The sequence below is a fragment of the Panthera onca genome, chromosome A2, assembly GCF_046562875.1.
Source record: "Panthera onca isolate mPanOnc1 chromosome A2, mPanOnc1 haplotype 2, whole genome shotgun sequence".
NCBI classification, from domain to species: domain Eukaryota; kingdom Metazoa; phylum Chordata; class Mammalia; order Carnivora; family Felidae; genus Panthera; species Panthera onca.
This window is the reverse complement of record NC_138340.1, coordinates 61,335,084-61,359,808: the sequence shown is the minus strand read 5'-3', so window position 1 is coordinate 61,359,808 and position 24,725 is coordinate 61,335,084. Positions and strand designations below refer to the sequence as shown.

Here is a 24,725-nt window from a genome sequence, read left to right as displayed (position 1 = left end):
GCAAATTATAACAACAATGACACCACTACACCCCTATTCAAATGGCTAAAATCTGGAACACTGACAACACCCAGTGCTGGTGAGGATGTGGAGCAACATTGCTGGTGGGAATGCAAAATGAAGCTGCCATTGTGGAATGTAGTTTGGCAATTTACTACCACGTTAAATACTCTTATCATACATTCCAGCAATTATGCTCCTGGGTATTCACCCAAAGAAGTTGAAAACTCACATACACACAGAAACCTGTATACAGATGTTTATAGCTGCTTTACTCATAATTCCCCAAATGGAGAGGCCACCAAGATGTACTCCAGTAGGTAGATGAATAAATGAACTGTGGTCCATCCAGACAGTGGAATATCATTCAGTGCTAAAAAGAAATGAACTGTCAAACCATGAAGACCTGGAGGAAATTGAAATATGCATCACTAAGTGAAAAAAGCCAGTCTGAAGATGCTGCATACTTTGATTCCAACCTGTGATGTTCTGGAAAGCACACAACTATGGAGACAGTAAAAACAAAAAACAAAAAACAAACCAGCGATTGGTTAGGGTGAAGGGAATGGATGACTGGCAGGACACAGAGGATTTTTAGGGAAGTGTCTGTACAAATCTATAGTGGTAGGTACATGTCATGATACATTTGTCCAAACCCATGGAATATACGACACTCAGAGTGAGCCTGGATGTCCACTCTGGACTCTGGGTGACGATGATGTGTCAGTGCAGGTTCATCAGTTGTAGCCAATGTTCCATCTGGTGGGGATGTTGACAATGGGAGAGGATAATCATGGGTGGGGACAGGGGGCACTTGGGAAATCCCTGTACCTTTCACTTAACTTTGCTGGGAATCTAAAGCTGCCCTAAAAATAAAGTCTGTGTTTAAAATGTACAATAACTGAAGTGAAAAATTCACTAGAAGCGTTCAAAAGTAGGCTTCAGCAAACCTGAAGACAGGATGGTTGAAATCATCAAGACTGAGAAACAAAGAATGAACAATGAAGAAGTGTGAACAGAGCCTGATGGCCTGTGGGAAATGGTCAAGTTGACCAACGCACACATTGTGAGAGATCCAGAAGAAAGACAGAGAGGGGCAGAGAGACTATTTGAAGAAATAATGCCCCCAAACTCCCCACATTTGACTAAAGACATGAATACAAACATCCAAGAAGCTCAACAAACTCCAAGTAGGAAACATTCAGAGAGCCACACAGAGACACATTACAGTCAAGCTGCTGAAAGTCAAAGACAAAGAGAAAATCTTAAAAGCAGCAAGAGAGACAGAAGTGATTCATCACATGCAAGGGTGTCCTCAAAAAGAATGTCAGCAGATTTCTCATCAGAAACCTTGGAGGCCAGAAGGCAGTAGGTTCATAGATTCATACACTAAAAGAAAAAAAAAAAACCTGTCAGTTGAGAATCCTATATCTGGAAAACTGTCCTTCACAAATGAGGGGGAAATGAAGAAATTCCCAGATAAGCAAAAGCTGAGAGAGTTCATCACACGAGACCTGTCCTACAGGAGACACTCAAGGAAGTCCTGCAGGCAGAGATGAAAAGACTCTAGGCAGTAACTCAAAGCCAAATGAAGAAGTAAATTTCCGGTAAAGATAAATACATGGACAATTATAAAAGCTAGTGTGAAATAACAAGATGTACATGTCAGGTTCTGCTTCTGTCTGCTGATACAGAGCTCCTAGAACTCTTGTAATTTCCTAAGTAATGAGAGCACTGGGCACATCTTTTTTTTTAATATTCAGTCTCTGGTGCCAGTTCCTGACACAGAGCTCTTAAATCTCATGGGATTTCCTGGGTGAAAGGAATGTCTTTTGCTCTAATGGGTGATTCTGAGTGGGCTCCTGGATGGCTTTAGGAGGGCTGCTCACCAGAAACATGAAGCCACGACTAAGAGCTTGGAGTGCTCAGCCTTGCCCCGCAAATCCTCTGGGAAGCAGAGAGGGGCTGGACAGTGAGCCAATGACTGATCTTGACGACATGATAAAGTCCCTACAGTACAGGGTTCCCAGAGCTCCAGGGAACATCCATGTTCCGGGAAGGTGACACAGTCCGGCTTCACAGAGGCAGGGGCTCTTATGCTCACGATCCCTTCTGACATCACTCTGTATATCCCTTCATTTGGCTCTTCATCAGTCTCCCTTGCCATATCCTTTTATATAATAAAATGGTAAATATAAGTGTTTCCCTGAGGTCTATGAGCCATTATAGCAAATTATTCAACCCAAAGTTCAGGGTTGTGAGAAGCCTGATTTATAACCCACTGGTCAGAAGTGTAAGTTACACCTTGAACTTGAGATTGGCATCTGAAGTGGGGACAGTCTTGTGGGTGTGAGCCCTTACTTGTGGGATCTGACAGTAACTCCAGGAAGAAGATGTCAGAATTGAAGTGAACTAGAGGAGACTCAGCTGGCATCACAGAGAATTGCTTAACGTGTGGAAAACCCACACATCTTATGTCAGAAGTACTGTGAGTGTGTGCTGAAAGAGAAACCACAGAGGAGCGTGTCTTTCCAACTCAGCTAGTGTTATGGTAATATTGCTTTGTAACTCCATCAAATGGTTCATAAATCCACCAAGTGGGATTTATTTCTGAAATGTAAGAATGGTTAGACATACCACAACGGATCACTGTAACAGACCGCATTAACAGAGATTTTCTTAACTGATGCAGAAAAAGTACTTGACAAAATTTAACATCCTTTCATGATAAGAAAAAAACCCCACTCAACAAACTAAGAATAGAAGGAAAGTACCTTAGGTAATAAAATACAGATACGAAAAACCCACAGCTAAAATCAAACTCAATTATAAACGACTTAAAGCTTTTCCTCTAAAATCAAGAAGGGGTGCCTGAGTGGCTCAGTAGGTTAAGTGTCCGACTTTGGATCAGGTCATGATCTCGCAGTTCATGGGTTTGAGCCCCACGTGGGGCTCCATGCTGCCGGTGCAGAGCCTGCTTGGGATTCTCTCTCCCCCTCTCTCTCTGCCCCTCCCCCACTCAAACTTTCTCTCTCAAATAAACTTAAAAAATAATAAAAAAGATAAAGATAAAAACCATTTACATAGTATCAAAAGAACAAAACACTTAGGAATTAGCATAACCAAGAATGTGACACACTTGTACATTGGACACTAAAATACATTGCTGAAAACAGCCAAGGACATACTCTCTTAGCCTTAGCACCATCTTCTTGGAAACCTCTGCGTCATGAAAGCCAAGTGGAGGAAGAAGCGAATGCGCAGGCTTAAGTGTAAAAGATGAGGCGGGGCACCTGGGTAGCCCCATCAGTTGGGTATCTGACTCTTGATTTCTTCAGCTCAGGTCATGACCTCACGGTTTGTGGGTTAGAGCCCCACATCGGGCTCTGCACTGACAGCATGGAGCCTGCTTGGGATTCTGTGTCTCCCTCTGCTCCTCCCCCATTTGCTCTCTATCTCAAAAATAAACATTAAGAAAGAAAGAAAGAAAGAAAGAAAGAAAGAAAGAAAGAAAAAGAAAGAAAGAAAGAAAGAAAGAAAGAAAGAAAGAAAGAAAGAAACATGAGGCAGAGGTCCAAGTAAACCACTAGTTTGTGCACCCACAGAAGCCGCAGGAGCAGAAACAAGGAAAGCCAGAGGCCAGGGATGCTGGTACGAATTGTTGGACTGCATGCCTACTTTCTAGAAATTGATTCAATGGCTCTAGAACATCCATCATCATCTGATTGCAATGACACAGCACAAGCCTTGCTCATACCAAAACAGTCCCTTTTAGTCCTTTGCCCTGGACCTGTGACTTTCAGGACTAACTCTGTTTCCACTTGTGGCTGAATGTAACATGTGTACAACAAATCATCTCTTCTGCTGTCTTAGCTGAAGAAAAACAAGACAAACTAAAGACATAACTGGAAAGACATTCCATGTTCATGTATTAGAAGATTTCGTATTGTTAAGGTGTATTACTCAAAGTGATCTACAGATTAAATGCAATCTCTATCAAAACCCCAATGATATTTTTTGCAGAAATGGAAAAACCCTTTCTGAGATCCATATGGAATCTCAAGGGACCCCAAATAGCCAAACAATCCTGAAAAAGAACACAGTGGGAGGACTCACACTCTGATTTCAAAGCCTACAACAAAGCTACAATAATCAAAACAGTGTGGTACTGGCATAAAGACAGACGGATAGACCAGTGAAACAGCCCAGAAATAAACCTTTGCATGCGTGGTCAAATGATTTCTGACAAGGATGCCAAGGCCATTCAATGAGAAAAGGACAGTGTTTTCAACACATGGCATTGGGGAAACTGGATATGTACATGCAAAAAGTGAAGTTGAACCCTTACCTAAAATCATATATAAAAATTAATCCTACACAGATCAAATACGTAAGCCTAAGAGCTACAACTATAAAACTCTTAGAAGAAACCATAGGGGGAAAGCTTCATGACACTGGATTTGGCAATGACTTCTTGGCTATGACACCAAAGGCACAGGTGATGAAAAAAATAACAGAGTGCATACACTCAGTGTCACTAATCATTAGGGAAATGTAAATAAAAACTACACTGAGACGCAACCTCACACCGATTAGGATGGCTACCATCAAAAAACCAGAGGGGCATCTGTGTGGCTCAGCTGGTTAGGCGTCCAACTTCAGCTCAGGTCATGAATTCGCAGTTCATGGCTTCAAGCCCCGCATTGGGCTCTGTGCTGACAGCTCAGAGCCTGGAGCCTGCTTCCAATTCTGTGTCTCCCTCTCTCTCTGCCTCTAAAAAAGGCTCGTGCTCTGTCTCTGTCTCTAAAAAAAGATAAACATTTAAAAATTTTAAAAAAAAGGAGTTCGCGTTAAAAAACCAGAAAAGAACAAGTGTTGGCCAGGATGTGGAGAAACTGAAAAACCTTGTGTACTGTAGGTGGGAATGCACAGTGGTGCAACAGCTGTGGAAAACTGTGTGTGTGTGTAGGGGGAGGTCCTCAAAAAACTAAACATGGAAGGGGCGCCTGGGTGGTTCAGTTGGTTAAGCGACCGACTTCAGCTCAGGTCATGATCTCACAGCTTGTGAGTTTGGGCCCCGTGTCGGGCTCTGTGCTGACAGCTTGGAGCCTGAAACCTGCTTTAAGATTCTTTGTCTCCCTCTCTCTCTGCCCCTCCCTCACTGATGCTTTGTTTCTCTCTTAAAAAAAAAGAAAATTAAACATGGAATTACCATTTGATCCAGTAATTGCACTTGTAGATAAGCAGCATTATTCATGGTAGTCACAAGATGAAAACGAGCCAAATGTCAATTGACGAACTGAATGGATGCACAAAAGGTGGTTTGTACCCACAAAGTATTATTGGCCCATAAAAAAGAAAGAAATTCTGACACGTTACAATATGGAGGTATCTTAAAGATGTACCCCTTAAATACATGATAAGCCAGATACAAAGAGACAAATACTTATGATTCCACTTGTATGAGGTACCCTAGAAGAGGCTCATTCATAGAGACAGACAGCAAATTGGAATTAATGGAGATGGGGGGGGGAGGGAGTGGGGGATTACTGTGTTAAGGGGACAGAGATTCAGTTTGGGATAATGAAACGGATCCAGAGATGGGTGGTGGTGATGGCTGCACAACACTGTGAATATATTTAATGCCCCTGAACTAGACACTTCACAGCGGGTGAAACGGTATTTTTCCAGAATAAAAAACTGCACATAAAAACACGCGAGTGCACATCACAGAAGACCCCTTCCCTGCACCGCAGGCGCAACCACCCAGCCCCGGCTTTCCGGGGACACTCTATCAGGCTCTGAGGGGCCCACTCCCAAAGGCGCAGCTTCTGTCGAGCCTTCCGCTCCCTGAGCCCTTTTATGTATCTACACATTTAAGAACATCTTTGGTTTCACGTCCAAAGAGCCCTAAGTGGAGAGAACAAACCGGGGTTCGCTTTCTGTTGCAAAGTAAGAACTTAGCAATTGCCAGCCGTGGTCCAGCTGCTACGTGGCATCGGTGGGCCGCAGGTCTGCGCCCGAGCTCGGGGCAGCAAGGAGCACAATTCTCTAAACGTTTCACGGATGCTGCACAAACACGTCCCCACCGTCGGGAGCCCGCCCCACCCCCCACGACCGACGGCACCGGCCCTGGGCCCCCGCCGCCTTCCCCGGGCTGTGACAGCATGCGATGCAGCAGCAAGCGTGAGGGACCTCCTGCAGCCGGAGCTCTGGGGTGTCACCCGCCCTCACGACCCCCGTTGTCCTGGAGACCGGACCGGCACCGGAAGCGGCGCGCAGGGAATGACGCTCAGTGCGTGCGACCGGCCCCGTGGCTGCGCGTGCGAAGGAGGGAGCGAGCTCCGCGGCCAGGGCGCCCTGGCTCCGGGCCTCGGTGCCGTGTAGGGGAGAGCACCCCGCAGCGTGCGCGGCGCCGGGACAGCCGAGGGCGGGTGCAGGATGAAGGAGAGTTCAGTGTACGCTGGGCCACGGCCTGTCCGCTTCCCTAACACTAACCCTAGCCCGAAGCGCTCCTCCTCTGTTCCGGACCGCAATCCCCAGCTCTGCTCTCCGCCCGCGGACCTCAGGCACAGGCCTCGAGACACGCGAACGCTCGGGTCTGGCAGCACCCATGGCCCGCGTAGTCCGGGAAACGCGGGGCGCGACCAGAGGCGGGGCGCTCGCGGATTGGCGGGCCCCACGGTGATGGACGGAACGGGCGGGTTGGTGATTGGTAGAGGCGTCAGGGGCGGGGCGCGCGAGCCCAGGGAGGTGGGCGGGCCCCGAGATGATAGATGGAGCGGGCAGCTTGGTGATTGGCTGGAGGCAGCACGTGGAGAGGGGCGGGGTGGTGCGCGCGGATTGGCGGGAGGTGGCCGGCAGCGCGCGGCTTGGTGAGTGAGGTCGCGCGTCCCCCGGCCCGCGTGGCGGCGGCGGCGGCGGCGGGGCAGGGGTTCCGAGTCCGCGCGTGGCGGAGGCTGGGCGGCTTCTCTCAGGGTCCCTGCTGCATTCGACAAGCTGAGGTTAGAGCGCAGGCCAGGACTCCTTCCAGGGCTGCGGCCCCGCTCAGCTCGTTTGGGCCGGAAGTCAGTCCGATTCCGCCCCGGCCCAGAGCTGTGCGGTACAAGCAGGGTACGGGCACCTAGCGGCTGCCCTGAAACCATGCACGAAAAAGGAGGGACCGAAGGCCGTCCCATGTGCACTGTCCGACGGTTTGCACCGGGCTCGTGGTTCAGAGCGCGGCTCGGTGCAGCCCGGGCTGCTGCCGGGAGGCGGGGTCGGGGCTCCGTTCGGTTTGGGCGGCCGCCGGGAGGCGGGGTCGGGGCTCAGTAAACAGTAAAATGGGAGAAATAGAAGTGCCAAGGGACGGTTGCGGTTGGAGAGGGTGAGCGTTAGCAAAGACAGGGAGAGCAGGGTATGGGGAGCCAGCGAGTCTGCACCTGTAGGCAGTGGAGGGAGAAGAGCTGGGGCAGATGTCAGTAGAGACTTGGGGTTTTAGTCACTGAAACGGAGGGCCTTTTGAGCAAAGGAATGACCGATTAATATTTTGTTTTGTTTAAAATAGGCTTATTATTTTATGGTAGACTTATATGATAATGAGACTGCCCTCATGCCCTGAGATGGGGCAGGTGCGGGGGAGCAAGATGGGGGCGGATGGCAGGTAGAATTGGGACGCCGCTAGTTGTCTAGGTGGAGGTGCGAGGCCAGCAGTGGATACCTGGGGCAGGTTTGGAGAGCTCTGGGTGGGAGAAGCATTTCCGAGCTCTCCTTTCTGGATGAGGATTCCAAGGCACACTTTGGTATCCAGCACAGCTGACTTCCAGGTGCCATCCTGAACCATGTGTGGGGAGAGCCGCAGCTCTCCCCTCCTCTCCTAGTGCCCATGGGTGCAATGGAGACACACCAGGAAAGCCATGGAGTGGGCAGGGGTTGCAGGGACACGTCTGTGTGTTCACAGTGACTGCCTCCTCCTTGGCGTGAGCACCAGGTCTGGACGCATCCAGCGCAGCCATGTTCTCTGAGCAGGCTGCCCAGAGGGCCCATACTCTGCTCTCCCCGCCGTCAGCCAGCAATGCCACCTTCGCCCGCGTGCCTGTGTCCACATACACCAACTCCTCGCAGCCCTTCCGGCTGGGGGAGCGCAGCTTCAGCCGGCAGTATGCCCACATTTATGCCACCCGCCTCATCCAAATGAGGCCCTTCCTGGTGAGCCGGGCCAAACAGCACTGGGGTAAGTGATGAATTCGGGGAAGTGCTTCCTCCCCACCAGCCCAGAGGGTCCCTGGAGTTTTCAGAAATGTCTTATGAGGGACCTGGTAGAGCTGGAACCTTCTTCAGTTTATCCCACTTCTCAGTTATCTTGGGAGTGTAAACCTCTTTGTGCCTCAGTTTCTTCTTCAGGTAGTCATGAGGATTAGCTTAGGAATTGCTAGGTTTAGAGTGAGGTTTAGTTCCAAGGCTGGGTGAGATGGGGCTGAGCTCTGGTGTAGCTGTGATGATTTCACTGGTGTAAGCGTACGTTTTTCCTTTTCTTGAGCTCAGATTGTGTGTCCATGCTGTGGCTAGCAAGGGGCTCAGTGTGGCAGGCCAGCCACCAGGCACTGGGAGCCAGGGTGTCCGTGAAGACACCCACCGCCTCTCTAGGGGGCTTCCTGTGTGCTCGCTGATGTCTGTCTGTCTGCTTCTCCTCTGCACCTTCCGTGTTGGTTGGGCATGAGTCTCCTGGCCCTGGGGCTCTCCTGTCTTTCCTAATCAAAGGGCCTGGGCAAGGCACATCTTTTCTTTTTTCCCCACTTCTTCTGTGTTCTCTCCTGCAGGACCCCCACCTTTGACTTTTGCTGCCTCACTCCATTCTTCTGTTTATAAGAGTGGCTTTCCATATAGTTTTCAACTCCTCTGTTACGTTTTTAAACTGGAATGTTCATAGGTGGGACTGTGTCTTACTCATTTTCCTTGCCCCCAGCACTGGACTCGGTGGTCCCAGCTCTGGCTGCACACTGGAAGCAGCAGGAAGGCTGTGGGGGACAGAGGCACCTGTCCCGTCCCACCCCACTGAGCCGACGGCATCGCCTCTGGTTTCATTATAGGCACGAGAACTAGACCATCACACCTGCCAAGGATGTTTTCTGTTGTCTCTGTTGCAGGCACGAGTGCTGTCACCTTTCCTCTCTTCACATGATGAGGGGCTCCTTCCTCTGGCTCCCAGTGGCCTTTTCCTCGCTTCCCTTGCAGCTTCCTCCATTCTCCTCGGTTTCTGTGTCACTGCTATCATTCTGGTACCACACCTGTCTTGCAGTCACCATTCCTGCTAACAAAGCTGCCCAGTGACAGAAAACAGCTGTCCTACTCTGCCCACAGATGGGTCAGTAGTTCAGACAGCGGCCATGGTGAATGGGGCCTTGGCTGGGGTTGAAGCTGGCTTCTCCCAGAATGCGTCCCTGCGCGTGGATTCCGCGTGTCGCCAGGCTTTCCGACCAGACTTCAGCCTGTCCCGGGACTTGTCTGTCTCTCTTGAGTTTCCTGACCACGCTGAACCCCTTCTCAGTGTTGGCATCGCCTCTGCCTGGCACGCTCTTTCCCCATCTTTCCTCGTGACCTCAGCTTACTGTCCTGTGCTTTGAGAGGCCACAGCAGCCCTCAGGGCTTTCTTGTTCCCTTTGCCTTGGCTCCCGCTGGTTTGGAAGCTTGCGGAGGGTGAGGACAGGCCTTGGTGTTCACTCTTGGTGCTGGTGCCTGGCCCAATGCCCACATGCTGTCCAGCTGGACAGCTGTCCTGCCCTCGACACAGGGCTGTGTGGCTCTGCCAGGTGCTCAGCTGCGCACGTTGGACCCCAGCTGTGTACCCTTGGACGTGTCACTCAATCTCCCTGTGCCTCCGTTTCCTCAGCTGTGTGTTGGGGCAGTAACATCTACTCCGGCGTGTTGTCAGCGTGGAGAAGTTCCACTCGCTGCTCGGCACGGCCCCCCCCAGGGCTGAGCGAGGGCCCCTCAGACAGGCTTTGGGGGTACGTTTCCATGCCATTTCTGTCTGGTGCTGGTGCTCTCCTCTTGTTTTGAACTACCCACCTCCACTCCCTGGGATGTAGATCTGTGGAATGTTCTTGGTTACTCCAGGGCAGAAGGGGCTCAGGAAGAGGTTGGTCCAGCATACACAGGACCCCATCTGGTCCGGACACCACTTCCCCAGGCTCAGGGTCTCTCCTGACAAACCCACAGGCCTCCTGGGACTTGCATTCCCTCTCTCCTGCCCGCGAGTCTGGCCGACTGTGCCTCTCTGATGTTTTTAGGGCAGGGCTGCGCAGAGAGTTGGCATGCTTCCTCCTCAGAGCCAGTGTCACAGTTAGGTATAAATGATGTAAGACTGTTGGTTCCCTATTGCATTTTGCTGCAGCAGATGACAAAGCCACAAACTGAGCAGCTTAGGACAACAGAAATGTGATCTCAGTTCTGGAGGCCAGGAGTGTGACATCAGGTGTTGGCAGGGTCACGCCCTCCAGAGGCTCTTAGGGAGGACCCTTCCTTGCCTCTTCCAGTCCTTCGTGGCTGCCTGGGCCTCCCAGTCTCTGCCTCCGTCTTCATGGTGCCTCCTTGGCATGTCTGCCTTTCTTATAAGGACACGGGATCCAGGGACCTAACCATATCCCGGATCCTTCTGTCCCGGGACCGAGTCTACTAGTTTTGGGGGTCCTTGCCCCCGAAGGTCTCTTTCTTCTCCAGAGCCCAGGCCCGTGGGCTGCACGGCTCCGTGAGGCCTGTTGCAGTGCCCCAGGGTGGGCTGGGAGGGCTGCGTGGTCTGAGCTCATGCCCGTCACACTCAGGTGCTGGAGTCCAAATAAAGAAGCTGTGTGAGCTACAGCCCGGGGAGAAGTGCTGTGTGGTGGGGACCCTGTTCAAGGCCATGCCGCTCCAGCCATCCATCCTGCGGGAGATCAGCGAAGAGGTGAGCCAGCTGGCTGATGCATGCCTCCCCTGGGACACGTCCTATGGGCGCCCGTGGGACCTCCTGCCATGGTCCCAGGGAATCGGGGGTCAGGGTCTCCATGCCATCTCACTTGTGGGGCGCAGGAGCCTTGGTGGCCTCCAGCCCCAAAACTACCTCCCGTCTCCGAATTCCAGCACAGCCTGCTCCCCCAGCCCCCACGGAGCAAATACATCCATCCGGACGACGAGCTGGTCTTGGAAGATGAACTGCAGCGCATCAAACTGGAAGGCACCATTGATGTGTGCAAGCTGGTCACAGGTAGGGGCGGGAGGGGTGGCCTGTGCACACAGGTGCTGGCGCGTTCCTGCCTCCCTGGAGTGCTGGGTTCAGGGTCAGACAGTGGGTGAGGCCTGAGGGGGGCGCCAGTGTTCCTGCCTCCACCCAGAGGCTGTGACCCTGGGAAGCACACTCGGTCCCAAGTCCTAGGTGATCATTTGCCAGCGCGGCACAGGAGAACTGGCCAGTTTTGCATTGTGAGTGACTGGAAGGAAGCGGTTCTTGGGCTTCCCTCCTGGAGGCTGACAGCACTGCTCTGCAGGGACGGTCCTGGCCGTGCTCGGCTCCGTGAGAGACACTGGGAAGTTTCTGGTGGAGGACCACTGCTTTGCAGAGCTTGCTCCTCAGGAGCCCGCACCCTGCCTTGACACAGACAGGTGAGGAGCAGGTGCACAGGGGCCCGGCTGGTGGTCCCGGGAAATCACAGGTGCCGGGCTGCATGTCCCCCGCTCACCAGTGATGGCGGCCAGGGTGGGTGCAGAGTGGGGACACCTGCCATCTGGGCACCCACGAGGACCCCAACTTCTCCCGCAGGTTTGTGCTGCTGGTGTCTGGCCTGGGCCTGGGTGGAGGTGGGGGCGAGAGCCTGCTGGGCACCCAGCTGCTGGTGGATGTGGTGACCGGGCAGCTGGGGGACGAGGGGGAGCAGTGCAGTGCCGCGCACGTGTCCCGGGTCATCCTGGCTGGGAACCTCCTGAGCCACAACACCCAGAGCAGAGACTCCATCAACAAGGTACAGTGCCTGCCTGCCTGCATTCAAGCTCCTCCTTCCCCCGGGAGAGTTGGGGTCCAGGGCCTCACATGTCTGGTGGGACATGCCCTGCGGTGATGCCAGGACCTCTGCTCAGGCCCCACTCTGAGGCCATGGGAGCCCGTGGTGCAGACCCTAACCACACCCGGCAGCAGGGGCCTCACAGCCTATTGACTCGTATCCCCAGGCCAAGTACTTAACCAAGAAAACCCAGGCAGCCAGCGTGGAGGCCGTCAAGATGCTGGATGAGATCCTCCTGCAACTGAGTGTGAGTGAGCTGGGGGCCAGCTGGGTGATGACATTGGGGTCTCTGAGGCTGCAGCTGGGCACCGGAAGGCGGGCCGGGGGAGGGGTGGGTGAGATCTGGAGGGGCCACATATGGAGGGCGCCGGGCCTTACAAAGCTCCCCTGACCCTCCCTATGCCTTCAGGCCTCGGTACCCGTGGATGTGATGCCGGGAGAATTTGACCCAACCAACTACACACTCCCCCAGCAGCCCCTGCACCCCTGCATGTTCCCGCTGGCCACTGCCTACTCCACCCTCCAGCTGGTCACCAACCCCTACCAGGCCACCATTGATGGAGTCAGGTAGCCACTTGCGGCCACACCCCGGCTGAGCACTGGCCTCTTGCCTCGGTGGCACTGGGAGGGGAGGGTTGGGTCCAGGGCTGCAGTGGGCCGGGACCTAGTGTCTTTGTCAAAGTTGGCCTGGGACAGCAGCCATGAGAATGCAGGGGGAGCTCTGGGCCCTGTGGGGGTACAGCTGCTGGCCCCCAGGGTGAGGATCAGCTGAGCCTTGCCTTGCAGATTCCTAGGGACATCGGGACAGAATGTGAGCGACATTTTCCGGTACAGCAGCATGGAGGACCACCTGGAGATACTGGAGTGGACGCTGCGTATCCGTCACATCAGCCCCACGGCCCCTGACACGCTAGGTAATGGGGTCAAGGGCCAAGAGGGTCCCAATGGGGGGGCCTGTGTGCTTGGAGGGTGGGCATCATTTGTACCCAGCAATCCTGCCTTGACCTATCTAAGGAAAAGTCCAGATGCTTGGCCCTCGTTCCGGAAGGTACTCTGGAGCTTTCCCTCAGGGCTGAAGGCCACTGGGAGCATATCAGGAGTTTGGGCTGGTCAGAGCCTCACACGCTGCCACAGGGCCGCCCAGGAGGGCAAAGGTGGCAGGCACGTTCACCTGTCCCCAGGCTCATGTGGCAATGTCTGGACCCTAGCAGGCAGGGCTGCTACCAGCATAGCCTGAGTGTGTGTGAGCGGGTGGGCTGTGGTGCTTGGTGAGGAGGACCCCACCCTGGCCGTGTGTGGTGCCGAGCCCAGAAGCCGCAACCACTGTGGGCCTTCCCCAGGTTGCTACCCCTTCTACAAGACAGACCCATTCATCTTTCCCGAGTGTCCTCATGTCTACTTTTGTGGGAACACCCCCAGCTTTGGCTCTAAAATCTTCCGAGGTAAGTCCTTTCTTCTGGGGGCCTCAGGCCTGGGCTGTCATGAGAGGGCAGGGCTCGCAGAAAAGGCCGCACTGGAGTCCCCAGGCCCCGTGGGGTTAGGCAGCCTGCCCGGTGGCCCGCTGGCTGAGTGGGGGCTGAAACGGCCCACACGTGTGCAGTGGTGTTCACGCTCACCCCGGTCAGCATGGCTTTAGCCTCTGACCGTCCTGCTGTCTTGGGCCCTTGCATTTGGCCAGAAGGAGCTTCTGTGGCCAGCACTCCCATGGTGCTGATGGGGAACTCCTATTTGCTTCTGGTGACTTCCCTTGGAGGCCAGGCCCACCCAGAACCTGAGGGGGCGCCTGTGTGGCTTCTCTGCAGGCCCAGAGGACCAGAGGGTGCTGCTGGTGGCTGTCCCTGACTTCAGCAGCACGCAGACCGCCTGTCTCGTGAATCTGCGCAGCCTGGCCTGCCAGCCCATCAGCTTCTCAGGCTTCGGAGCTGAGGAGGAGGACCTGGGGGGCCTGGGTCTGGACCCCTGACTCACAGAGACCCCGGCCACCCTTTCCCCACAGTGTTGGCACCACAGCAGGGGGTGCTTTGTAATAAAAGCCTGACCTTGTGCTGGCGTTGAGCTCCTGCAGACCTGGCCCCTGGCCAACATACCCCCCTCCTCCCCTCCCCAGCAACACGTGTGCTGTGAGCTTGCTTTATTGGTGTGGTCGGGCAGGTGGCTGACAAGTGTGCCCCACCCCCCGCCCCGCCGTGCCTGTTGTGTCTGAGGCTGGCAGGCCGGGCAGGAGCACCTCCCAGACCCGGGCTCTGAGATCTCACGCCCGACTGGGCCCCCTCCTGGCCAAGCCCACGCCGATGGCTGGGGCTCCTGTGGCGGCGAGGGCTTGAATGTGGGCCGACCTGTGCTCAGAAGTCCCCAAAGTTCACTGTGTAGGTCTCGGCTGTGGTGAATGGGAAATCTGGACCCATGACTGTCTCCTCCTCCTCCTCCAACTCGTCCACTTCCATCTCCTCCTCCTCCTGGGGCCCCAGCTCTGTCCCAAACTCCGTCACCACCTCCGTGTAGGTCTCCGTCTCCGTCTCCGTTTCCGACTCCTCCCAACCCGCTGTGGTGGTCTCGGGTGGAAAGTGCCAGGGCCCCGGGCTGGAGCTGGGGGCAGGTGAAGGGCTGAAGGTGGGGGAGGGGGTGGGGGGCAGCGTGGTGACTGGTGTCGGCGCCGCGAGTGTGGTGGGGCCCGCGGTGGCGTTGAGGCGCCGGAGCCGCATCTGTTCGCGCATGCGCAGCCGGTACTGCAAGCGGCGGCGCTGCAGACGCCGCTGCTGGGGTGTCATGGGGCGCGACGGATCAATGTGCGGGATGGGCCGGTTCCCGTTCATGGCCATGATCTCCCGGATGCGCTTCCAGTTGGAGCGGGCCAGGATGAAGTTGCACTGGGTGGCCCCAATATCATAGTCCACGTTGCAGGTCTTGGCGCTCGGGGTGTAGCCCTCCGCGTGAGCCGTCACACGGTACTCACCCGGATTCAGGATGCGCCAGTAATCGCCACCGCCCGCTGCACAGGGAGGACGGGTTCTGCTGCCCTGGACTCTCCCGTACCCCCAGCCTCCAGCCCTCCTCTCTGAGATGCCCCCCCCCCCCCCCCCCCAAACTCCTGGCCCTCCCTGTGCCCAGGGTAGACCCTCCGGTGGGGACGCGGGGGATCAGGGCTCTGCCGGGCGTTGCCTCGCCACTACCACATGGATCTGCTTGCCCGTACCCGCATGCAGACAAGGTACCTGTCTTCACACCGTGGTTGATGCCACTCACGGAGATGGTGGCATTGGCGATGGGGATGCCCTGCTCGTCCGTCACAACCCCCTTAATGCCACGGTGAACCTGCAGGAAGAGGCAAGCGTGGACATGCATGCCAAGGCCCCACACATTCCAGCGGCTCCCCTGTCCGGTCCCTGCCCCTCTGGACAGGGCTCCCCCGCGACCCCCACCCAGCCCACATGCTGCCGCGCCCCCACCTGCTCCATGAAGGTGAGCAGGGCCTCTTTGTTGTTCTCCCACTCCCGGGGCAGCTCACTCTCGTGAGGGAACTTGTCACAGCCCAGGTAGATGGAGAGCTCCAGGCAGTTGGTGTGCAGGTAGCTGAAGTCATTGATAGCTGCGCCAGGGGCAGACATGGAACCGCAGTCAGCCCCGCGCCCTGCCACGTCCCCCGCCTCTGCCCCTCCCAGGCTAACTTACTCCCAGACCGGGGGTTCCACTTGGCCCCGTTGACGATGCCCATGCCACTGGTGTAGTCCTGTGCTTGACAGCCTCCCCGGTAGGGCTCGGTCATGGTGAGGTGGGCAGAGGCATAGGAGATGGCCAGCCAGCGGAAGATGGCGTGGTCTGGGGTCTCCTGGGCCTCAGACACCTCATCCTCATCTTCTCCCCGGGCGGCTGCCATGGCCGCGGCCAGCAGCTGCTCTTGAGTGGGTGTTCGGGCCATGTCGTAGGGGTAGGACACAAGCCGCTCCCCGCCGTTCAAGTTCGCCCCCAGCACGAAGGGGTTCTTCTCCATCCACGCAATGATGGCCCGGACCTCTGTGGACACCTGGGGGTGGCCAGGGCGTGCATCTGAGCTGTAGCCTCTATTACCCTCCCTGCCAGTACTCATGCCCCCTCTGTCCCCCCAGGCTTGTGCTGGCTCGGTCACCCACCAGCCCACGCCTCAAGTCCACAGCTCAGGACCCCAGGGTCCGGGCTGCTCCCCCAGGCCTTACCGTGGCGTCTGGGGAGAGGTAGCGTTCAGGAATGGGCAGGTTATTGTTGGGGACCCGGTAGGGGACCCATTTCCTCTCCTCTGCTCCCCAGAGCACAGAGTTGAGATCTGGGAAGTCTTCGTAGATGTCAAAGCCCTCCTCAGTCCACAGCCCCATCGCCCAGTTCCCAAACTCAGAGCCCTGGAGGAACCGGTGGGTGTGGTGTCATCCGGCCCCGCCCAGCTCTCCCACCCCGCCCCGCCCCGCTGCCCCACCCGCCCACACAGCTTCTGGCCCCCACCGCCCCGCCCCACCCACCTACCATCTGTGCTGCCACCTCGTAGCCATCAGGGTTCAGTGAGGGCACCAGGTGGATGCGTGTGTCCTGCACCAGACTGCGCACGCGGGGATTCCCGTCTCGGTACTCGCGGCAGAGGTACTGCATGAGGAGCAGCAGCAGCTCGCGGCCCAGCACCTCGTTGCCATGGATCCCGGCCGTGTATCGGAACTCGGGCTCCCCTGCAAGGGCAGGAGCCTCAGCAACCACCGGGCCTCCTGACGCCCCGGGGAATCTGAGGAAGGACCCAGACTGGCTCACTCCCAGTAGGATGGGGGCAGATGATGCTTGTTGGCCCTGGCAAGGCACACTGGGACCCCAGAGAGGCTCCAAAGACAGGCAGAGGCCCAGCTGCAGTAACAGAGCCTCGCCTCGAATCCCTGCCAGGGAGGGCCAGGCCTCCAGGGGTCCACAGGGCCCTCACCCAGCTCGTGATCCCCAGGGTTGTCCGAGATCTCCATGGCATAGATCTTGAGCCCGCGTGAGCTCTTCCCCAAGCTGTATGTGCGGGTGATAGTGGGGCACTCCTCGTTCACCACCTTCATCAGCTGGGCTCGGGAGAGAACACGGAGTTACGAAGCCCCCCACCCACCTCCCGTGGAAGCGGTCCAGGCTGTGGGAGGGCCAGGCCTCTCCACCATCCTGGTCTGCACGGTGGGGAAAGCCTCTGTGGTAGGAGTGGCCCCTGAAGGCAACCCCAGCCCCTCTCTGGTCCTAGTGCCGGAGGGAGGGGCCCCCAGCTGAGCACCGGCTGGCGGCCCTCTCAGGGGGGCGTGTCCGGGATGGGAGCACTGGACACAAGCTCTGAGCCAGGGAACAAGCACCCCACCTGCCGCATGTCCTTGTAGCTGTGGTGCCGGAAGTCCAGGTTGTCAGTGGTCACGACCTCATTCTGTGTATAGTAGCTGTGGACAGCTGTGGGGGAGGTGGGGGGGACAGGCAGGGTCCTGAGCTGTGCCAGCCAGCCCCCAGGTGGCCCCAGCCGCCCCTCTGAGCCCTGCCGGCCCCCTGCACTCACGGGACATAGGACACCCCAGCACCTCCAGGCGCATGCACAGGCTGCCATTCCAGGTGAGTGGGTAGACGCGGATGAAGCGGGCCACCACTGGCTCTGGGAGCTCGCTCAGCACAGGTGTGTCCTTGTCCACGTTCCCATGGAAGGTCTGGGGAGAGGCTGACCTCAGAGTAGCCCCCCACCCCTGCCAAGAGCCCACCCTCAGCCCAGATGGTGGGCGCAGAGCTGACAGCTTGGGTGCGCACCATTTCTTCATAGCCGTTGGTGTACATCGTCCACGTCTGGCTGTCGTTGCTGAAGCCCACGAAGAAGGACGTCACAAAGTCGTCACTGGGGAGCAGATGGCGGTCAGAGCAAGGCTGCCTTCCCTGCCCCAGGTCCCGGGCACTCAGGAGCCGAAGCCCCTTCTTCCGGACCTGAGAACTTAAGAGCTAGCAGGACTGTATGGTGCTTGAGCTGGCCCTGGGAGTGGCTCCCCTGCCCACTACGTGCCACGGAGGGGTGATTGGGGACAGGGCCCCTAAATGGCCCCTGGAATGTCCCATCCACCCCTCACGTACTGGATGCTGGAGTCACGGCCCTGGGTGATGACACCTGTGAACTTGGTGGTCCTTCTGGTGTCCACCTCGATCCACTGGGTCTGAGCGTCATCCTCAGCACACCACGCCCCGTCATAGTAATCGTCCTCGGTGGCACCGGCCTGTTGGGGGCAGTGGGGAGAATGAGCGGTTGCAAGAGCCCTGCGCCCAGCCGCAAGATGGGCCCATCCCAACACCCACCTGAATGTTGAGCCGGCCGCGCTGGGCCCCCAGGCCGTGGCGCAGCATGGAGGAGGCCCGGATCTGGTTGTCCTCAATGCGGTGGGACTCCATCCCGATGGGGGGACACTCTGGGGACATAGCACCCGAAGAATGGTGGCCCACTGGCTTGGTCACTCCCTCCACCAAACCCAGAACAAGGAGCCCAGAGCCCACCCCCCTTACATCAGGAGACGCCAGTCAGGGCGGCTCCACCTCAACATGTGCTTCCCCTGCTGGGACTCGGCTTCCTCATCTGGAGTGTGGGCAGATGATGCCAGCTCCAAAGGGCCATGGGCTCACATGAAACCACAGGCAACAGCCACCCCAGAGCTCAGCCACTCACAGGCATCATCCATATCAGGACCTTGTGGTGTGAGTTCTGTCCCCTAGGCTTCATCCCAGGGCAGAGACACTCCAGCACCTCTCCCTCCCTTCTGGGCCCCAAGAATTTAAGAGCAAGAAAGAGTTCTGGAGACCTGAAGCACCATCAGGAAATCCAGGTTTGCGACCCACATGTGGCTTTGGGTCTTTTGCCCCCACCTCCTTTACCCTGCTGCCGCTGTGGGGACCCCAGCCCCCATACCCACCTCTCAGCACCCTCACACAGCCCCAGCCACCCCACATACCCTCCAGTTCACACACCCATCTGCAGCCCCCTCCACACCCCAGCCCCCAACCCCCAACCCCCACTCATTCCCCAGCCCCCCACATCCATCTGCAGCCTCCGGGCCCCTCACTCACTGACTCTTTCTGTTGGAGCCCACTCTTCCTCCAGCTCCTCACCCTTCCGGGGTCCTGGAGGCAACAAAGGGAGGAAGTGGGGCAGAGGATCCTGGAGCCTCAGGAATCCACTTGCTCTCCCACAGGGATCCCAGCTGTATGGGTCCAGCCCCCCGGGCACACACCTTTGTGGTCCTTGCCCTTCTCCATGGCCCATTTGTCATCTGTCTCCTCCTCCTTGGGGCCACCTCCCTCCTTTTTGGGTTTCTCTGAATGGTGGAAGGTGGAAGAAGCCTGTCATCTTAGCCCCGGGCTTCAGGGGGCATGGATGTGGGGGTGAGGGCAGGGGGCTGGGGTCAGACCTGCACTGGGGGCAGGGAGCTGGGGTGGGGGGCAGGCCTGCACCGGGGGCAGGGGGCTGGGGTGGGGGGCAGGCCTGCACCGGGGGCAGGGGGCAGGCGTGGGGGGCAGGCCTGCACTGGGCGTTGGGCTGGCGGTGGGAACAGCTTGTTTCCACTCACTCAGCTTCTCTTTCTCTTCATCTGTGTCCAGCTCAGTGTCGGGTTTCCTGGGTCTGGGAGGCCCGAAGTAATAGTCCACTGTGGGGAGGGAGAGCCTTGCTGAGGTGGCCCAGATGCTGCCCCAGGGCCCCCACTGTGAGCCAGAGACTGGACAGGATGGAGGGCGAGGTGAGGAAGTGGGATCGGGGTGGGCCTTTAGACAGAGATAAGGAGGGAGGGGCTCCTGAGGGGAGGCCAGCTAGTCACAGACAGAATGGGCAAGACCCTGGGAAGTCACCAGCCTGGCCTGGAAGGGCCTGGCCTGGGGAAAGGCAGGCCAGGCTGGGCAGGGGGTGGGACACACGCAGGACGGGCCTCAAGTAACACCTGACACCTGTGGCCAGGAGGGGGCAGACTTGAGTGAGAGCTGAGCTGGGGCCAAGAGATTGTTGGGGACCCTGGGGGCAGGTCAAGGGTGGGGACAGACTCAGGCCCCCATAGAAGGGGATGCAGGAGGGAGAGAAAGGTGCTGGCCTCAGCCCACAGGATAGGAGCACAGGACAGAGAGGGAAACCCCGGGGGGCCTGGAGGCACCAGCCCAAGGGAGGAGAGCAGACTGGGCTGCGAGCCCAAGTGGGCATGGAGGGGAGGGGTGGCAGGGCATTGGGGATGCATCTCCCACTGAGCTACTGGAACCAGGGGTGTGGCAGGCAGGGCACTCACTGTCGTCATAGTGGGGGATCACGTAACCATCCCCATAGTCAGGAGGCAGCGGGGGCGGCAGAGGCTTCAGAGGAGGCTCTGTGGAGGTGGGAGGCAGGGGTGGGTCCGGAGCCCTCTCCCTCTGTGCCTGGCACCCTTCCCTCCCCCCCAGCTGCCCCCATCCTACCGATCCTCTCCGTGGGGGCCTCGAGCCCCGGCCCAGCTGGCTCAGCCTTCTCCTCAGGGCGCTCAGGCCAGAGCCGCTCGGGCCTCCTCCTGCTTGGGGGTGGCCGGGGCTGCTTCTGGCGCCGGATGTACTCAACTGAGGGGGAGGGTGGGCTCTGAGCCAGTCCAACTCCTCCCCCCCCACCGCCCCAGACAGCAGTGGGGCCGGGAGGGCAGGGCCCCAGGTGAACCGACCACCGGTGGTGGGTCCCCAGGCCAGGGGTCACAGTCCAGATGGGGGCAGAGGGGGGCCTACTCACAATCCTCATAGTCCTCCCTCTCTATCTGGTCATTGTAGTCCAATGTGGGCGGCTCGGTCTCCTCCTCCAGCTCTGTGGGAAATGCTCATGGGTGCCTTGTTGAAGACACTCACAGATGCCCCTGCCCGGGCCCATCCTGGAAACCCAGCCAGCCAAGGCAATTGGTTCCCCAGAGCCAAGTGAGTATCTCCCACTCACCAGACTGGCGATCCAAATCCGTTTCTCCCGGACCTGGCCAAGGACTTGGGAGGGCCCCTTCTGCAACAGAAACCCCAGAGGCAGGTGGATGGGAAGCCTGCCCTGAGCCCTCGCTGTGCATGGAGCCAGACCTGGGTCCTGCCGACAGTGCCCGACGCCTGACATGGCTCCCAGGAGGCCTGGGCCGCTCTGGATTTGGCCACCCTGATGGCGCCCCCACAGTCAGAGAGCTGGAGGGCTTTCCAGGAAGCCCAGGCCCTGCTGTCTGGTCTAACAACATGCAGGAGGATGGCTCCGGTGGGGCTCAGGGGACATATACCAGGACAGTAGATGGCAAAGCCCGGCCATGAGGCTGCCAAGCACCCCCTACTGGGCCGGGGTGAGGGGTGACCGCTGCACCGAGGGGGCTCCCACCCAATTGCTACGTTCATGACAATGACGAGGCTCCAGAGCCCACCCTGTCCAAGCGGCCCTTGGGATCTGCAGGAAGCCGAGCCCAGGGAACCCCCCCACTTCCAGTAGCCTGGGAGGTCAAAGCCCCACAACCCCAGGAGGGGCCCGCACACACCTCCCTCCTGGGGCAGCATCTCAGGGCTGGAGCTGGGAGGCAGGGGCAATGGCCACCATGGGGTTTCTTCTGAGGGGATCGGGGTGGGGGGCCTCTTCCCGGCCAAGGGCTTCTTGGTGGCCTTGGGTGGCTTCTCCTTGGGCTTTTTGGTGGCCTTGGGTGGCTTCTCCTTGGGCTTCTTGGTGGCCTTGGGTGGCTTCTCCTTGGGCTTCTTGGTGGCCTTGGGTGGCTTCTCCTTGGGCTTCTTGGGTGGCCTGAGGGGCCCCTCCAGGGGCTGCTTGGCCGACTTGGGGCCTTTGGCTTTTTTCCCTTTCTTCCCTTTGTCTTTGGCCTTTTCCAGAGGTGCTGTCGTAAATGCAGATTGAGGTCAAATCAACGGAGTCCTCACTCTATGCCCCATATGGCTGCCCCAAGGTGCCCACAACCTACGCACATGGCCTCCTTTGGTCCTGGTTCTTGGACTGGGAAACTGAGAGATTAAGTCACTTGGCCTCATGGAGGAGCTGGGATTGGAACCCATGCCTAACGTCTGCAAGTCTCTGCTGCCAACACCGTATCTTGGCCCAGGACACAGGCCCTCACCCTCCCACCTGCCAAACTCAACAGAGGACCCTCATCATCCTCTTCTCCCCCACATGTCCAGTCAGCTGGCCAGGGAGCGTTACACTGTGCCGGGCACGGAAGGGGCAGAGACATGACTCAGCCACCCAGGCCTGGGGGGTGGCCCGGCCTAAAGGGGGAGGAGGTCTTATCCCCGCCAGCTGTCACATGCACTGGAAGACATGGGTCTGGAGCCTCCCTGAAGCTCCCTGCAGGGGCAAGAAAAGCTTCAGAGAAAAGGGCCACTCATGTCCCTTCAAGAAGTAAGGGGTCTGGGGTAGGTAGGGGGTCCTGGGGCCACACAGAGGACGGACGGACTGGCAGGCACTGTAGCTGCTCACCCATCTCAGAGTCTGTGGAGGAAGTGGGAGCAGGGCAGGGGGCTGTCTGTGGGAATCCCCCAGCCCCCCAGTAAATGCTGTGCAGGACTTAATGGGGGACAGTGGCCACAAGGCCTAAACACAGAAACATTTACAAAATGCACAGAGTCAGGAGAAACGGGGCCGCCACAGTGGCATCCCAGAGGCCAGGACAGCGAGTCTGGAATGTGAAGTAGAGGTGGGGGGAGGCCATGTCCTAGGACCCGCCCCCCAAGGGGAGGGGAAGGAGCCAGGAAAGATCTAGAAGGAGACCCAGGGGAGGGGCAGCTGACCTCGGGAATGATGGACGGTACCCTCGAGTCTTCTGGGAGAGGGAGATCAACAGGACCCTTGCCCCCCCAAGAAAGCCACCATAAACAGCTGAGATTTATTGACAGTGGATTATGTAAGAGGCCCCTGGGCTGGCCGCCCCGGTAATACACCACCTCGTCTAAGTCACACGGCCACGGAAACCACTCTGCCCGCTGCTCCCGGCTGCCTTGTGGGGAGGGGTCTTCACAGCCCCTCACCTGCCTCTGTGTTCCCGGAAGGGGAGGCCTCCCAAGGAAAGTCTGAGGCTGGGACTCTGGTGGAGGCGCGGGCATGGCCAGGGTGTGCCACAAACAGGCCTGCCTAGGGCATTAGGGCAGTTCACAGGACAGGTCTGGGGAGGGGGCAGCAATGTCCCCAGGGGGCTCAATCCTCGCCCCTCTGGGGGCTGGCGGTGTGAGACCCTGACGACCCAAACCACTGGGCAGCAGAGCTGCGGGAGGTGCCTCCATGAGCAAAGGGCCACAAGCCAGCACTGACCTCTGCCTGGCACCGGGTCCCGCCAGACATCTGGGCTCTCTCCTGCCTTCCAGAGCCCTTGCTCACGCCGGGCAGGCTGGACAGCTGCCAAAGCCCTGCCATTCTCACCTGAGGTGCAGGGCGCCCCAAGGCCCCCCATCACTCTGTGGGCCTCCCCCAGGCGCGCCCCCGGGGGTCTTACCCTCTTTGGCCGCCCCCCGGGGCTCCCCCGGCTTGCCCCCCGACTGGGCTTTGCGGACGCGCGGGGTGGGCTCCGGGGGCGGTGGGGCCTCCATGTCGTCCTCCCGGGTCTCGGCCTCCAGCTCCGACAGGAAGCCCTCGAGGAACTCCTCGATCTCGTCGTCGGTCAGCACCGTCTGCGGGCGCCCCCCGGGGCACAGCGCCAGCAGCGCCAGGAGGCAGCCGAGCAGGGGCGCCCCGCGCACGGCCGCCATGGCCGGGGCTCGCGTGGGGGCCGGGGGCGCGGGGGACTCCGGGGTGGTCGGGGGCCTCCAAGGAACTGCCGGCGGCTGGGAGCTCCGGCCCCGCGTGGCGCGCTCCCGCGCGGACCGCCTCTCCAAAGCTCCAGTGGCGGCCGGGGCGGGGGCGCCGGGGCTTCCGGAGCCGGCTCCCCCCACCCCTGGGGAAGGAGGAGGAGGAGGAGGAGGAGCCGGGCGTGGACTGAGGGGCTGCGGAGGAGGGCGGGGGGGGGGGGGGGGAGGGGGGGGTTGGCGGCGAGCTGTCCCGGCGCCGCGCGCCTGGCACTTTCCGAAGCGGTAACTGGGGCCGCCTCCGTCAGGGGCCTGAGGCCTGCGCCTAGGAAGGAGGGCCTGGGGTGGGGGTGGGGGGCGGTGGAGGGAGGTCCCGAGGGCGCAGGTCCGAGGGGTCCGATGCCCGCCCCTCACCCCCGCCCTCGCCAGAACCGGCTGGGACCTGGAGGCGAGAAACCGGCACCCGGCCTGCCTGCCCGGAGGGGTCCGGAGCCCTGACGGCAGAGCCCAGCCGCGGCGTCTGGCCTCCGAGATCGTCCCCTCCCCCGTCCCCCGCCCCAATCTCAGGGCGAGCCCACCCTTCCCTCTCTCTGGAGGCTTGGCCCGCAGCTCTGCCAACTGTCACAGCTTTCTTTCAGACGGCTAACTTCCCCGGTGCATGGGCCCTGTGCTGGTTCGCGGGGAGGGATGGCGCTTCGGGGCCTCACTCTGGTGGGAGGCAGGTGCAGAAGTGCCCTGGGTGCCCTCCAACTGCTTTGCTGGAGTAGGGGGTCTCCAGGCAACGCCCCTCCCCCAGCTCCTGGCCCAGGAGGGCAAGTTTGAGAGGGGGCAGTCCTTTCCATTTTATTAAAGTGTGTGTATAATTCCCAGGAATGGGGCTCAGCAGTCCCACAGTGATTTCCGTACAAGGTCAAGGGTTTCTTGCCCACGCCTACCTCCTGGTGGCCTGGGGATCACTTAGGTCCCAGCAGTCCACTTATC

At 58.5% G+C, this 24,725-nt stretch overlaps 2 protein-coding genes across 6 annotated transcripts; one reads left to right on the top strand and one right to left on the bottom strand.

Moving 5' to 3' along the window:
* The first annotated feature begins 6,309 nt into the window (after nt 1-6,309).
* On the top strand, nt 6,310-14,056 carry POLD2 (DNA polymerase delta 2, accessory subunit). 4 transcript variants are annotated; one of them, XM_060632005.3, is made up of 11 exons: nt 6,310-6,458; nt 7,940-8,212; nt 10,800-10,921; nt 11,098-11,221; nt 11,502-11,616; nt 11,774-11,972; nt 12,178-12,258; nt 12,421-12,578; nt 12,798-12,925; nt 13,352-13,453; nt 13,814-14,056. In XM_060632005.3, the coding sequence occupies exons 2-11, from the start codon at nt 7,993-7,995 to the stop codon at nt 13,972-13,974; spliced, it is 1,410 nt and encodes a 469-aa protein (XP_060487988.1). In that variant the 5' UTR covers nt 6,310-6,458; nt 7,940-7,992; the 3' UTR covers nt 13,975-14,056. The 4 variants fall into 4 exon arrangements, with proteins under 4 accessions (XP_060487988.1, XP_060487986.1, XP_060487987.1 ...); XM_060632003.2 differs by lacking the exon at nt 6,310-6,458 and adding an exon at nt 6,807-6,875; XM_060632004.3 differs by lacking the exon at nt 6,310-6,458 and adding an exon at nt 6,882-7,113.
* A 71-nt stretch (nt 14,057-14,127) lies between these two features.
* AEBP1 (AE binding protein 1) lies at nt 14,128-23,924 on the bottom strand. 2 transcript variants are annotated; one of them, XM_060631991.3, is made up of 21 exons: nt 23,456-23,923; nt 21,506-21,850; nt 20,938-20,997; nt 20,740-20,811; nt 20,442-20,576; nt 20,276-20,353; nt 19,574-19,651; nt 19,238-19,321; nt 19,074-19,127; nt 18,312-18,421; nt 18,093-18,232; nt 17,778-17,862; nt 17,536-17,680; nt 17,347-17,432; nt 16,942-17,065; nt 16,503-16,699; nt 16,202-16,381; nt 15,681-16,032; nt 15,458-15,597; nt 15,224-15,323; nt 14,128-15,000 (listed from the first exon to the last, which is right to left on the bottom strand). In XM_060631991.3, the coding sequence occupies exons 1-21, from the start codon at nt 23,706-23,708 to the stop codon at nt 14,354-14,356; spliced, it is 3,465 nt and encodes a 1,154-aa protein (XP_060487974.3). In that variant the 5' UTR covers nt 23,709-23,923; the 3' UTR covers nt 14,128-14,353. The 2 variants fall into 2 exon arrangements, with proteins under 2 accessions (XP_060487974.3, XP_060487973.3); XM_060631990.3 differs by lacking the exon at nt 19,238-19,321 and having other exon boundaries at nt 23,456-23,924.
* Nucleotides 23,925-24,725: the final 801 nt, after the last annotated feature.